Source organism: Vanacampus margaritifer, chromosome 3 (genome assembly GCF_051991255.1).
Source record: "Vanacampus margaritifer isolate UIUO_Vmar chromosome 3, RoL_Vmar_1.0, whole genome shotgun sequence".
Taxonomy (NCBI): Eukaryota; Metazoa; Chordata; class Actinopteri; order Syngnathiformes; family Syngnathidae; genus Vanacampus; species Vanacampus margaritifer.
The window spans coordinates 14,671,625-14,687,517 of NC_135434.1; the positions used below are offsets into that span (position 1 = coordinate 14,671,625).

Sequence of the window (15,893 nt, forward strand, 5' to 3'; positions counted from 1 at the left end):
GGCCAAATTTGACCCCGTGGGTTCTCCAGGGTTAATGTGTGTATAGCAGATGTATATCCTTTTCTGGAAACAGTGAGTATGCGTCAAAGTGCCATCAGAATCACTGTATGATCTTATCAGCGAAAACAGCACAGTTAAATAAGCCTGGTTTGAAGAAAAAAAAATGTTCACCTACTAAACCGCCTTTGAAAAGCAGTGTGACGGCACTTGCCAACCTAAATGGGCCACTAGCTTAGTGGCTAGCTGCTTCCTAACGCTGTTCAACATGGCGTAAATAATTAAAGAGTTTTTTTTGTTGGTGTCCTTAATTAGAGATTGAACATGAATTCAGGATGACATTGTATTGATATTGTTTGTGACAGCAATATAAACTGACCCCAATTACAGTCGGTAAGATAGCCGCCATGTCACCAAGGCGCACTTCCAGGAACAACTTCAAAATAAAAGCATACCAAATCATTATGTCCATGTAATCGTTGGTAAGCTTTATTTTGAAGTTGCGGGTGGCTCGACTCTCTTCCCGATTGTGCACACAAATAAACGAGCACTCAAGGCAGAAAAAAATCCTTGCGCGTTTTATAAATTGAGGTACTCAAATTACTCAAGGACTTGTTTCTCCCTTAGTTTGACAGTGACACTTCTTTTAAGCGTGATAAAACCAAGTAGACACATAATAGCTTGACTCTAAATGTTTGACTCACACTATTCAAAAATAACGAGAGCATGGTTAATCCACTGTTGTTTTGTTTGCATGACTGTGGTTGATGTCTTGATGTCACGGTAATCCCATTTTCTGCCATAATCCGATTCATTGTACAGTTTTGTGATACATGAAACCTTATTTCTACAGCAAAAAAATTCTCATCTGTATTGTTCTGTGTTCTTTATTCAGGGGGAAAGGTTTGCAGGAAGTTAATGAGCAGCTCTTTGGGAACATCAAGAGGAAGTATGGCAGGAAGGACTCCCAGAAGATGCTCTCTAATCCTCACAGTGCTGACACGCTGTGGGGAAGGCAGCCCGAAAAAGAAACAGGAAGCCTATCTAATGCGGAGGACAGGCAACGCTACAGACAAGAAGAGACGACTGAGCAGATTCACGAAGAAAGGGAGCAAAGAAGGAAGGATGAAAGAGAGCGAACAATGACTGGTAGGAGAGGGGAGGAAGAGGACCGAGGGATGGCCGTGCTGACAGAGGAAGGAAAAGGAAGAAAGAGGCGGAGGAAGCCTTCTTTAGATGAGTCCTTCTCTATCGAGGAACAATCCCTACAACGGCAGGATTTCAAAACCACAGAGAAGTACCAGCATAAGCCGCCAGAACCCAAAGTAGCTCATAAGTCAGAGATTCACAAAAATGATTCCAGGCTCACAAGTCAGGGGGAGCTCAGTGGAGAGAAAACGGAAAGACTGGACAAAAGAGAAAAGGGAGAAAGGGTAGACAGGGCAGAAAAGGAGGAATCAGTTAGGAGTGGGACTGATCCAGAATCAACTTTTAGTCTGAACAGAATGAAAAAGAACCCAGCAGGTCGTGCCAAGAACAGTATCGATGCACATAAACACAGAGATCTTTCCCTAAACATCGGCAAACCAAACTTCTCTCCAAGTCCCAGACTCCCTAGTCCAAACCCTAGCCCTAGTCCTAAGGGAAGCATGAGCCCAAGTCTAAGCCCCAAACCCAGACCGAACTTCAGCCCCAGTCCCAGACCGAACTTCAGCCCCAGTCCCAGACCGAACTTTAGCCCCAGTCCCAGACCGAACTTTAGCCCCAGTCCCAGACCGAGGGCAACCCTGAGTCCGAGTCCAAGCCACAGCACCATCTCCACAGTCAGCTCCAGATCAAGCAAAGCCAAGGACCGATGGTCATACCTGAAAGCAAAAAGTCACAACAGCATCACCTCACCCCAGAGGGACAGCTGCAGTAGTCCGTCGATGGTATTTGACCCACCATCGGCATTCCCCATAACTCCTTCTAGTCCCCTCTATACAAACACTGACAGCCTGACCGTCCACATGCCCATCAAAAGAAAACGAGGGCGCCCCAAAAAACAGCCCCTTCTAACGGTAGAAACCATCCATGAGGGAACATCCACTTCACCCCCAAGCCCCCTCGCACAAGAAACTGCCGCGCTAAACCGCAGGAGTAAGACAAATCCACCAACCACAACAATTAATACAACATTAGTACAAATGTTGTCAACAACTACCAGTTCCAAACCCGGAGGTCCGAAAGTCAATCGTGGCAGAAACAATTCAAGGCCAGTAAACAAAGTCAAGCTTGGGAAGATGCAAAGCATCCTGAATGAGATCCTGTCAAGCTCCAGTAAGAACAGCGCTCTGAAGTCTCCTTCCGCACCTGTGACCTCTGCTATGAATGCCATGGCATCAACCATTGAGGCTCGGCTGGGAAAGCAGATCAACGTCAGCAAGAGAGGAACCATCTACATCGGTAAAAAGAGAGGTCGCAAACCCCGAGCTGAAACGCAAGGCTCGAACCTACCCAAAAGTGTCAAGGACAAGCCCTCCATGACGATCTCCACATCCAGTCTCTATGAGAGCTCGATTTTGACTGCCACCACTTCCGCTCCCAGCTCCGGTGCTCCACCAATGAGAACCAGCCACTCTGATGCCACTATGCCTAGTCTACAGCCCATCTCAGCCCTGCCCCCCAAACCTTTAGCAAGAGGATTTCTCTCCGGGGGATGGAAACTGTCACCTCCGCGTCTTCTAGCTAATTCACCCTCACAGCTTTCAGAAGGCGCGTCGGTGAAAGAGGTCACCTTGTCCCCCATCAGTGAGTCCCACAGTGAAGAGACAATTCCCAGTGACAGCGGGATCGGGACCGACAACAACAGCACTTCGGATCAAACCGAGAAAGGCCCCGCTTCTCGGCGCAGGTGCGGTTTCTGTTTTGTATGTAGCTAACATACTCACAGTGGTGCTGTTGTTAAATGTTGTGCTCTCTTGTGCCAGGTATTCTTTTGATCTGTGCGGGTTTGAGGCCGCTGAGGCTGCTGCTCTAGAAGCATCTGCCAGAGGAAACCGAGCTCGAAGTGAACGACAAGCTGCTGTGGACAACTTCCTTTCTCAGCAGGAAAAGAAGCAAAAACATAATCGGCGTAAGAGGAAGTGTCTTCAGAGCCGGGATCATCTTCACTTTCTGTCTGAACTCGAGGAGGTTGGCCGCATATTTTATTTTCGCATCACCTTTACAATTTCAATGATGTGATAATGCAGTCCATGATGTATTTTCCTAATCCTTTCCAACTCCTCACCACTAGGTTGTGTCAAAGCTCCAGCAGCTGCGAGTGTCTCACAGAAGATACACCTGTTACCCTCAGAATCCTTATCCCTCCATTTTCCGCCTCAACTTTCATCATTACTACCCGGTCACCTATGACTCCTACCCCTGCGACTCCACTTCGTATATTCGTAGAAGTGCTGATCTGAAGGCCAAAAGGAGACGGGGTCGTCCAGCCAAAGCCAGTGAGCCAATGGCCTCGAAGATACCTTTCGTTCAAGGATACGGCTATCCACTGGCAGGGGGAAATTACTATGCAGCGCCGTATGCCATGCCTTACACACCCCATCTAAGTCTAGGCTATTTCCCCCCTGCACCTCCGTTCTACCTGCCTCACCACTCCCTTGGTCACGTTCCCCCATCACCCTTCATGAGACCTGCTGTCCCCCCTCCCAAGGTTTTCCACTCCAGTGGACACTCAAAGCTCCAGCAAGGGGTCAAGCATCGCAGCATCACCGGTCAGCATCAGGGGCCCTCCGCAAGAGGAGACGGATTGGGACCCATCGGCGGTAATAGCGCAGGTGGTCTCGGGGGCGTTCGCCTCCATAAGAGGAAGCACAAGCACAAACATAAGCACAAAGACGAACCCCTACTTTCCCCACGAGACCGGCAAGCGTTGGGTGGGCTTTTCAGTGGAGCCAAGGCTAATTCACATCGCAACATGCTTAGTGACGCATCCAGTCAGGGCCCTTCAAAGCATCAAGACAAGCGGACCAATGGTAGAAGCTCAAGCCTGGGATCCACTTTAGGGATGTTCGAGTCGGAAAAGCTGTCCTCGCACTCACTTTCTGATGGCCACTTCCACTTGCGACAGACGGGACAGCCAATGAACAGCTTCATGAGCAGCTACGGTAGCCAATCACAGCAACAAGAATCGGCGTCCTTCCTCTTCTTGGGGTCACAGGAGAATGAGTGTGGTTCAAGGAGTAGGAAGATGAGGCAGACTGTGTTTGGAGATCAAGGCCTGATGTCACTGCAAACTGCCAGGCAGGAGCCGGTACAAATGAAAGAGTGCTCCAGTCCCCCTCTCTCTGGTAAGAACCACTTACTGTGCATTAAGATAATGGGAACTTAAGCACTTACATTACACTACATGCTGTGTACTTTTACAGACAAATCTGTAGTCGGGTTCCAATGCCACTTTTTTGGGCTGATTGCATTTTACAGTTAATAACAAAATTACTCATATCCTGGGCCAGTTTCTTAATTAAAGTTTTTTTTTTTTTTTGGTAGAGATTTTAAGAATTGTTAAAGATATTATAGTAATAAAAAAAAATAAAATAAAAGGTTTTCACCAGTGTTAAGCTTGATACTAAAAAATAGTTATACTTCATTTTAAAAGTAACTCAATTACTCTGATGATTACTTCTACAAAAAAGTAATCCGTTACTATTAAAAGTAACTCTGTACTTTAAAATAAATAAATAACATACACTGTTTCTTCATGCTCAACTAAAGTAAAGTAATGAGCACATTTCCACGTCGAAAAACTCGTTTTGCGCTCGCCTTGGCCCTCCATGAGTGCCGAATCCAATACACAATGTGTCTTCTTCGTTAGCATGGCAGCGGCAATCCATTGTAAACAGCAAGTAGTACAATACACTGCAGCCATCCATTCATTCTTTGATTCTGAACCGCTTATCCTCATGAGTGTCGCACAATTAAATGATTCAATTAAATAATTTATCAAGTAACTGACTAACGCACCATATTGTAACTGTAACTGAGTTACTGTATTTAAAAAAGTAATGTGTTAGAGTATTAGTTATTGTAAAAAGTAACTAAGTTACAGTAACGTGTTACTAGTAACTAGTTACTGCCCAACACTGGTTTTCGCCATACAAGCATATCCAGACTATGGAATATGAATAACTTCAAATAGTAAAAAATAATAATAATAATAAAAAAAAAAATTAAAAGAAAAATGACAATAGTGACTATTTTATCACTAGACATGTTCAAAACCTTTTCTTAAACACATATGTAACCTGTCAATTTAGTCAAAGGGTGAGCATGTTTGCCAATATAATTGGTTTGCAATGCATTCTTCCGTTCTTTAGTATTTATAATGCCTTCATTGCCTGCCAGGGCAGAGTTTGCCCAATTTTAAATAAATATGTTAGCAAAAATATAACTTGATTTAAAGGCATTGAAAGAGGTGCTATTGTCCAGAATTACCACAACCAAACTAATGTGCTTTTTTTTTTTTGTACACTCCAAATTCTGCTTTTGAGCACATCTGGCTTGGGATCGAGAGAACGTAATGCATGGATGGAGACAACTATAATTCACCAATCTCTCCTTCCCCCCCCCCTCCCTTCCTTCGCTCCTGCCAATGCCTTTGCCAGAGATATATTATTCACACAGTGTGATTTATTTTCTACAGACACGCCGTAAAAAGCCCTTGCCTGTGTTAAAAGAGCTGGCTGGCAGCCAGGGGTTTAATGACTGGGGCCTAGTCCAGTGGCGGGGAGGAGAAGGCAAGGGCTCAGTTAAAATACACCCCCCCCCCTCTCCACACTCCCACCCCAGGGTATCCAGGATGGATGACTCATATATACACTACTCCCCTCAAACCATCACATCTCCTTGTCCATGTTTCCCTTCCAGTTTATGTCTTCTATCCTCCTTTTACACATTTTTTCCCCTTATTTTCCTTGGATGGTTCGGAATCCACACATCCATATGCAGACGTCTCCCTCCACTTCTTCCTCCCCCCTCACTTCCCTCTCTTTTTTTTTCCAGGTCTCCCCTCCCCCTTGCTCCCCCATTACCCTCTCCTTTTCCTATTCCCTCCGCCCCTCCTCTAGCATGACTTACTGCTTCACTTCACAGCTTTAGTCCAATTAAAATACAAGCGCATGTGCACGTATGTACATGGACACACACACACGCACACACACACACACGTATGTATGCAGCACAGAACCTCACATTTAACACCGCCATGTATATTGCGAGACCATTTTTTCCGCATTAGCTCTGCACCGTGTCTACTATATTATGATTTACTCGTATTTGTTCAGCACATCTCGCTGACAACTCTCACACATACTTGCACTAAGTGTTCCTCTACTGAATTGATGAGGACAATTTCCTTTAAGTCACATGCTCGCACCTATTCCTGATGCCAAGAAAGATCTTATAAAACAACGGTCGTCAAAGATCAAACCTGCAATGTGTGTGTGTAGCAAGGGTTTCCTATTGCGCAGAGAAACAGGTCGTCAGCGCTATGTGGACCCTCGCACTGTTGAAGGTCACCCGTTTTATGTTCCGTGTATGCAGCTCATAAATTTCATCTACTTTGTGCGGATGTCCGTGTGCGTGCTCGTATGCGTGTGAGACGGAGCTCAGTTGAGCTGATAACGTGTACAGCTCATAAACTCTTGATACTTATTGCTTTCTGCATTAGACTAATTTCATTGTCTGTCCTGAATTCGCAAGTAGCAATAGAATGTGATGTTCCTCGGAGATGTAAATGGAGGGCGGTCAGGCCTCATTTTATCCCTCCTCAAACTGAGTTCATTAGTAAATACCTTGGAATGGAATTCAAAACCATCAGTGTCATGTACCAACTACAGTATGTGGATTCTAGGTAGGAAAGTTTGGTGTCAAAGTTGAGAAGTCCTAACACTTAAGTTGAGATAAAGCGTCTTCAGCCACCACCGACTCTGTTGTTATATAGCCTTTTTCGCAGCCATTATTTTCCATTTATTGAAACAATAAATAGCTAACTAGAGTACACAAAAAAAACAAACATTTTAGTGACATCCGGATAGGTGTGGGCTCAAATCTACTTTAACATCATACTATCATCACACTATAACATCCATCCACCAGAATCATAATGGTGGTGCTGTTCTGTTTACCATCTTTCATTAACAATAAAATAGCCTGCTAGCTAGCAAATGACACGATGGATAAACAAACCACGATGCAGAAGATCGTGTTAACAGTGTACGGCCATTACAACAAAAAGCAGAAAGCAAACACTCAATACAGTTTGTTATTAATAATAACCTCAAGCTATATAATAAATATAATCACCAAGTAAACACTGTTTCAATATCTTTTCCAGGACAAAAACGGTGTCTTTCCAAAATATAAGTCGGGCAAAATCTTGGCATCTCCAAAATTACAAAACACTTTGCTTGCATTACCAAACACTGCATTATTCAAGTTGGTATTATATTGTTATCATTTGCTGATGTGTACAAAGCAAATTTGACTATTTAGAGTGGGACTAAATAGACTCAGTTTTAAAGTAATATTTACACTTGGAAGAGAGTAAAATAAAGAAAAAAAGTCACTCAAGGGTTGAGGAACGAACTCAAGACCTTCAGCTTGGGAGACAGCCGATCTATTCCCTGAGCTACGCAGCTCCTGCTGTGTGTTAGTACAGTATATCGCTCGTGTCAGCTGGAATCTTCGTAACTCTAAGAGACCAAAATTGCAGTTTTTGGTCTCTTGGAGATATGCAAAAACTAGGAGGGGCATAGCTCAGGTGGTAGTGTGGCAGTCTACCAAGCTGAAGGTTGTGAGTTCGTTTCTCTATCTACCCTTGAGCGACTTTTTCTCATCCAATTCTTTATTTTACTCAGTCAAATTTACTGTCAACACAACACCGCCCGAAAATCCTGCTTCATTGCTAATTGAATGCATTTTTAAAAAAAGAAGAAAAAAATGTATACTGTCATTGATAATGAGTCAGTCTGCACTTGCTCTGTCAGCCTTTAATAGTTCCCGAAAGCAAGTGACTGCGCTTACGTTATCGTTTCAAACTCTTTTTCAAAGGTCTTAGAGCCACCAGCCATGAACACACTATGCACTTTCTCCAGAAAATGTTAGACATTAGACAATACTGAAAAATCAAAAGTCAATCCAATATGCCATATTGCCTAATGTGTATTGAACCGGGGGCTTTTTAGAGCTCACTGTAGATTTGTGATACTGTGGCAAAATCAAAAATGGTGGCCTTGGAAGGAGCGGGAGTAAATAGATAAAAAATAGAGAACAGCATTTTGTCTACACGCTGCTTGGGGACTCGTGGCTGATTGCGCTGGGTGGGTAAGGGGGGGGGGGGTTCCTGGGCCTTAGAGATGGAAAACAAAAAGAATGACAGAGACGGACCAAGCTCAGAAAGAGGTTACTGGAATCAAGAAGGAAATTAGAAATTGCTACGTTAATTACACTGTGTGTGTGTTTGGATGACTTTTGGCAGCCTTTGCTCCGGATGCACAAGGTTGTGATTGTGTGGAAACATATGAAATGCTTGAAGCAGACATTTCTGTGGGTTTCCTCCTCTCTGCTCCCAAGCAGACAATTACGGGATAGGATACGCTCTCCTGGCTCAGCTGGGCTTTCAAAGGCTTGTATGAATATGTCAAAATTAGCAGGAAGCTCTTCAAGTCAAAGAAAAAAAAAAAGAAAAAAAGACATTCCCTCCATGAGCAAAATTGCCATCATGCTTTTCTTAGCCTTGGAGAGGATGTTCATTTTAATCAAAAGTGGAAGCCTTTATGAATTTTGTCCTATTTATTCACCTTCCCCATTTTGACTCTTGCAGGTGCTCCCGGTAAGCGGCGGTATAAGCGCAGAGAGGTGGAACAGATCCAGAAGGAGGTGAGAAGGATGCATTCTTTGAACTTCGAACATGTGCAGAAGATCCTCCGTGCCAAGCGCCTGCAGCGACAAGCCAAAACAGGAAACAACATCATCAAGAGACGACCCGGACGGCCCCGAAAGCAACCGCCGGATGATGAAACGGCTCCGGCCAACAGGAGGGAGGAGAACCGGGCCGACGGCCGCGGCTTGGACGCGTTGGCCGTCGGTAAAAGAGCTGATGGAAGGACTCCGGGGATGCCGGTTCTGGAGAGGTGCGATGAACCGGCAGGTCGCCAGAGCCTCAGGCCCACTTTGACCCCGGAGCCTCTGGAGTTTTCCAATCACGATTCCATTTCGGCAACCATCGAGAAGGTGGTTCACCGAGCCCGCTCTCTGCCCCCGCCGGCCAAGGGGGGCAAACGGCGGGGCAGGGGCAACAGCAGGGACAACTTATGGGTCCCCTCCAATCAATAGACCCGCTCCAGAGAGCAACTCTGTAAATGAACAGAAGCGCCGAAAGGAGCCGGCGCCGTTTCATCCTTATCAGATCCAGTGCCCTTAATCCGATGACTGCTCGGTGCGCTTTGATTTAGGAGAACGACACAGGTCAGAACGCTTGCCGTGTTCGAACGTGAGCCTTTTAAGGCTTCCTTGGATCTGCTTTCATTTTTGATCCTCAATCCGATGCTATATAATTGTGTGGTACTAATGACAGTGTAGGATATTATGTGACTCTTTATGTATCTGATACGGTGATGTTTATGGTACTTCATGATACTGTATCGGAATGTGGTGTGAGCCATATATTTACCAGCAAGGGTGGGGGGAGGGGGAAGGGGTTTGGGGGTTTATGATTCTTATCAAACTGTGCAGCTCAGCTTCTTTTCTGCCTTTCTGAGGGAGCCTGTCAAAGAGACACAGCAGTAATTAGGCCCTTGTACTTCTTCTAGTGTTTGCTCTCACTGTACGTCGCGTCTGTGTTACCTTACCTTCTTAGTAGGGATTTTTTTTTTTTTTTTTGGGTGGGGCACCCCTACAGCTTATTTTTTTTCCCTTCACCTTCTCCCGATCTAGAGGTTTATCACAACACAGGAGTGGTTGAAACCTATTCTGGATGCTGACTTAAAAGGCAATATGGTGGACGAGACTGTCCTCGACTGTACATAAGACACAATTTCCACTCTCGCTTGCCTTGTCCAACAGGAAACCAGCTCACAGATCCGATTAAATTGTTGTACTATAGACAATGAACGTTGCATATTGTTTCTATAACCAAAAAACTGACATGGATGCATCATGCGACGCAAGACAAGTTTGTTTTCAGATAGAAACCACATGTATTCAGTCATACACTCATAATTGTGTTTATATCTTGGGAGGGGGGCGGGGCCTTGTATACAGTGGGAATATCAGGTGTGTTTTGTGTTTTTTTTTTTTGTTGTAAAGTAAACCTTAAAAGTTGGTTTAATGCACTATAAAAGAAAAAAAGCTGTACACTTGCATCAATCAAATGCAGCACTTAAATGCTTGTTCCAGCCTTATGGTTTTTGGCCTTGGATGGTTTGGAGATCCATTCCAGTGAGCATGCATTACTTTTAATCAATTTGTATATGCAGGCTGCGCAGCCAAAAGCGTCAAACCCGAAGCCCGGCTATGAATTGAATGGAGAGGGCTCACTCCAATATAGTGTTCTGAAAAGCTTACCCCACTTTTTATACTTTCATCTGAAAAAAAAAAATTAAATATTTTTGGGACAGAAAATCAGAAATCCAGTATTTTGAAACCAAAGTCTCAGTATTAATCGTAAGGACGCTTTATTTAACAGAATTTAAATGCGCGTCTTGATGGTGTTGGAACCAATGTAAATCACCCCGTTGTGCACTCTAGAATGTAGCCAGGATTGTTTTAATGTCAATGTGTACTGTGTCCTTTTATCAATCTCTTCACTAGTGTTTATTCCGTATATAAAGAAATATTATTCCGTGTTCTATTTCAGGAGATTCGGGGGTTGGGGGGGTTGGACAGGGTGGGATTCTCAGTTGCAGCAGCTCAACTTGTGCCTTATGATTTCTGTTGTTCTCTTAGAGGAAATGACATTTGACCTGAGAAATAGCAAGCAGCATTTAACATTCAACCCAAAAATAGTCACGATTGTGCTTCGAGCGTCACGCATGTATCTTTGGTCATCTGAACCGCAACAAGTGGAAGTGAATTAGAAAGTGGTGACTGGTGAAGATCGAGTATTCAATGTTCTGTGCACTGTGTTAGTGTGTGTTGGCTGACTTTTTGGCATCACTCGAGATAACATTCAAATTGGAGATACTTAAGAGTTAAAGTTCACTTATGTTAGCAGTACCACTTTACAATAAGGGTTTTTAAACTGGTAATGAGGCTTCATGAAACCTTTATAAACGGCTTCCATCAATACAGGTAGAGCGAAAGGACTTCCTGCCAAATAGTTATTAGCCTGTGCTTAGTGCTATTGTTTTGGCCATCTGCTAGATATTAGTCCTCCATTATTCAATGATGCTATGTGGAGATTACAAAATCAGAAATGTAAAACTACATTTAAAAAAAAAAAAAAAAAGAGTATGGTAGTTTGTTTTTGTTTTTGCTCAAAAGTGACCCTAATTGGCAGAAGTTGCATATATTCATGATTCATGAATATTTTCCAAACATCGTTAGCATAATTTACAAACCATATAACACGACTTTGTAAAGTGGAACTCACATCAGCACTGTTAGTTACCAGTAACATGATTAGCAAAGGAGGTTGTCATGTCTACATATCCTTGTTACAGTAGCTATGCACTTGGCCATACCTGAGAATTACCTTAACAAAAAATTCTTAAACATAAATGATGGAAATAAAATGATCTTGTGACAAACACCAGTTATATTATCATTTCATGTATAATGCGTATAAAACTTTTAAAAACAATTCCAGCTTTAACTACAATTTTCTTTGTCTGCAATTGTAGGCGTGGCATTTGAGTAATTTTCATCATATTCACCATCAATGAATCGATTCATGTTTAAGTATTACTTTGAAAGGAAGTGAATTAAATGATGCTGCCATAACGGAGGACTAATAAGTGTTTGTAATCTAACCAATAGTGAATAGCTGTCATGTTGATTATTTTTAGACCGCAAATAACATCATCAGCAACAATCAATTGAATTCTTAAATATCAATGAATTACGATGGCCATTTGTTGCAATTATGGTATTGGGTGATTGGAATTGTGTTTAAAAAAAAACAGTATTGAAGAAGTGGTCTGTATTTTGCGGAGCTCCGAAAGTGAGTCGGGGTAAACAGTGAAATACGTTTGTCATTAGGATGAGAAACTTTCTCATTTAAAACATTTAAAAGGTTTGAAGTCTTGTAGTCTGCTACATAAGTTACCGCTCGCAGGAAAAGACGTTTATCATCCTAACGAGAACGTTTCTCATTCAAACGAAGAAACTTTCTCGTACAATGACAAACTTTCTCGTCCCAATGACAAACATTCTCGTTCTAACAAGAGACTATTTTCTTGTCTTAATGAGAAAGTTTCTCATTCTAATAGGAAACTTTCTCGTCCCAATGGGAAACTTTCTTGTTCTAACATGAAACTAATTCCTCGTTCTAACAAGAAACTTCCTCATCCCAACGAAAAACTTTCTCGTCCCAATGAGAAATGTTCTCGTTCTAACAAGAGACTAATTTCTTGTCTTAATGAGAAAGTTTCTCATTCTAATAAGAAACGTTCTCGTCCCAATGGGAAACTTTCTTGTTCTAACAAGCAACTAATTTCTCATCTTAGTGAGAAACGTTCTCATTCTATCGAAAAACGTTTTAACAGGAAACTAATTTCTCGTTCTTAACAATAAATGTTCTCATCCCAATGAGAAATCTTGTCATTCTAAACAGAAACTAATTTCTCGTCTTAATGAGAAAATTTCTCATCCCAACGAAAAACTCTCTCCCCCCAATGAGAAACTTTCTTACTCCAAAGAGAAACTTCTTGTTCCAACAAGAAACTTTCTCATCATGAGAAAATTTCTTATCCCAAAGAGAAACTTCTCTCGCCCTAATGAAAAACGTTTTCAACCCAACGAAAAACTTTCTCGTTCTAACATGAAACTAATTACTCGTGCTGACAAGAAACGTTCTCATCCCAACGAAAAACTCTCTCGCCCTAATGAGAAACTTTCTCATCCCAACGAAAAACTTTCTCCCCCCCAATGAGAAACGTTCTCGTTCTAACAAGAGACTAATTTCTTGTCTTAATGAGAAAGTTTCTCATTCTAATAAGAAACGTTCTCGTCCCAATGGGAAACTTTCTTGTTCTAACAAGCAACTCATTTCTCATCTTAGTGAGAAACGTTCTCATTCTATCGAAAAACGTTCTCGTTTTAACAGGAAACTAATTTCTCGTTCTTAACAATAAATGTTCTCATCCCAATGAGAAATCTTGTCATTCTAAACAGAAACTAATTTCTCGTCTTAATGAGAAAATTTCTCATCCCAACGAAAAACTCTCTCCCCCAAAGAGAAACTTCTTGTTCCAACAAGAAACTTTCTCATCATGAGAAACTTTCTTATCCCAAAGAGAAACTTCTCTCGCCCTAATGAGAAACGTTTTCAACCCAACGAAAAACTTTCTCGTTCTAACATGAAACTAATTACTCGTGCTAACAAGAAACGTTCTCATCCCAACGAAAAACTCTCTCGCCCTAATGAGAAATTTTCTCATCCCAACGAAAAACTTTCTCCCCCCAATGAGAAACTTTCTTATCCCAAAGAGAAACTTCTTGTTCCAACAAGAAACTTTCTCATCATGAGTAACTTTCTTTCTCAATCTAGTGAGAAACTTTCTCGTCCTAATGAGAAACTTTCTCATTAGGATGAAAAATGTCTTTGCCTGCGAGCGGGAGCTTATTTAGCAGACTACTAGCCTTCAAATGTTTTAAATATCTTTCAGACATACCATAATGCTAGTAAAGTAGAAATGTCCTTATAATCAAGTCCCAGGTGGAAATATAAACAAACTCGGTCCTGCACTGTCATTCTCACTCAGAAATATAGTAGTAGTTATTGGTTCTCCTATGTTGGCATGTAATGGACTACTTTCTCATCCTAATGAGAAAGTTTCTCATTCAAACAAGAAAGTTTCTCATCCTAATAAACTTTTTTTTTTTTTTTTTTAAATCTCCCAATGTCACTTTTAGGGGCTCCGAAGTATTCTGAATGCTCCAAGGGCAACACCCTTGCTGGTTTTGCTGGAGATCCTAAACTTAGGCCAGTAGTAATCCAAACTTTCCCTATCACAGCGTAGAAGGAAGCATCTCCACCTTTTCAGTTTCCGACCTGAAATCGGAGTTCTTTGCCCGCAGCCATTTTGGGTTCAGTGCAGTAGCACAAAGATGTTTGTTTGGGTAGCTCTCGGAGTACGTCCCCCTACCCCACCGCACCCCCAAAAATACACTCATCCCAGCCGCTTGCGTGCTTGACCTTGCTGTGCGTGAAGACTCGCACCGGCCTGCAGTGTGTTGTTGCTTGTAGAGTTGAACGTGGTCGATGTCTGTCTTGTCTGTTATCTGCTACCAGCCGATGCTCCGGTGCCTTTTAACACTGACAAGTATTGTCCTAAACCCGAGCTTTCAACATGGACTGGCCATGGGTTGGGATTATGACGAGGGTTCATGGTATTGTATGTTGACCAGCGGCTCTGACTTTGACATTGTGATTAGTTGTGTAATCCATCAGCAGGGATACGCCGTCATTGTCCCTTCAAAGTGATCGTCCCGTGAGACAGAGCCTCATACGTAGTCATCCTCACAGGAATACAAATAAAATGCAGATGAATCAATAAGAAAACCAATAAATGTACTTGTTTAGAGCACAAAGTGAGGGCATATTTTGCTTTGTATACATAGTGAACTTGAACCTTTTTCTAGAGTGGCTTTCCTTTCTTCGCATGCTCAACTCGATTGTATGCGTAAGTATTTTAGACGAGCCGAAAGTTGAATTTGGAGCAACACTTGTACATTGTTTGATATTTTTTTCTTTTTGTAATGGATTTTTTAATTCATGAAGCATTTTTGTACATTGTATGAATATTCAAAACTGCAAATATTTGACATATAGAGTAAATACTAGATGCGCATGCATATGCATATATTCTTCACCGTATGTATGTGTAAAGCTACACATATATTTTGTATTTGCATTTGCTAGCATACAGATATATGTCTTTAAGCACATATATACATGCAATATATATGTATATCCATGTCTGTCGGCATGCTTTCGGTCATGTTTATCTCTCATGATCTTGTAGGTATTTTGTTTTGTTTCGTTCCACTTCTTTTTCCCGAGAAAGAAAAGCTCATTCTTTTGCTATCCTTCTGTTGGCTGGCTGCATTGAGCACTTATTAAGACGAACTACAGTTGAAGTTGTTCATGTTATCCATTGTGTGAAATAATAAATGACTTTATTGACATCTTAACACGGTGCACGTTGTCTTTGTTGCCGTCTGCTGTGTTTATACGAGTGCTCTTTACACTTGACACTAAACGTCAGATGCTTGGAGCGAATGGAGCTTTACTACAGAGAGAATCCTCTCATCAGATTATGGCGCAGTCTCTCTCAGATGCACGCACACACACACACATATAGCACACACACACGTACTTACTCTCTTACTTGCGCAACAGCCATGCCTCCATCTCGAAATCCTCGCCGCACTAGCCCATCACTGTTCTAAGTGGGCCGGGCTGCAGGCTGCTCTCCTATTGGTGCCGGTGCAGTGGGAAATGCAGCGCGATTGGCTGCAGCCCACTAGTAAAATTCTTCTTGTTACCATGGTTGCAGGGTGAGCTGCCCAAATGTGTTTCTGTGGTGTTGATGGAACCGTTGGCATTGGTGGTGAATAAGAAGGGAAAAATCCCCCCCCCCCCCCCCCCCCCCCCCACACACACCTTCTGATGGAAGTCGGGCTGTGCTGAA

General features: G+C 42.5%; 1 protein-coding gene across 1 annotated transcript in view; it reads left to right on the top strand.

Moving 5' to 3' along the window:
* Window positions 1–15,393, top strand: part of setbp1 (SET binding protein 1) — a 53,314-nt gene extending 37,921 nt beyond the window's left edge. Inside the window, exons 4-7 of the mRNA XM_077561843.1 lie at window positions 893–2,890; window positions 2,967–3,171; window positions 3,275–4,328; window positions 8,861–15,393. Coding sequence (XP_077417969.1) covers window positions 893–2,890; window positions 2,967–3,171; window positions 3,275–4,328; window positions 8,861–9,372 — 3,769 coding nt within the window. The 3' untranslated portion in view covers window positions 9,373–15,393. The remainder of the gene's footprint in view (window positions 1–892; window positions 2,891–2,966; window positions 3,172–3,274; window positions 4,329–8,860) is intronic.
* Window positions 15,394–15,893: the final 500 nt, after the last annotated feature.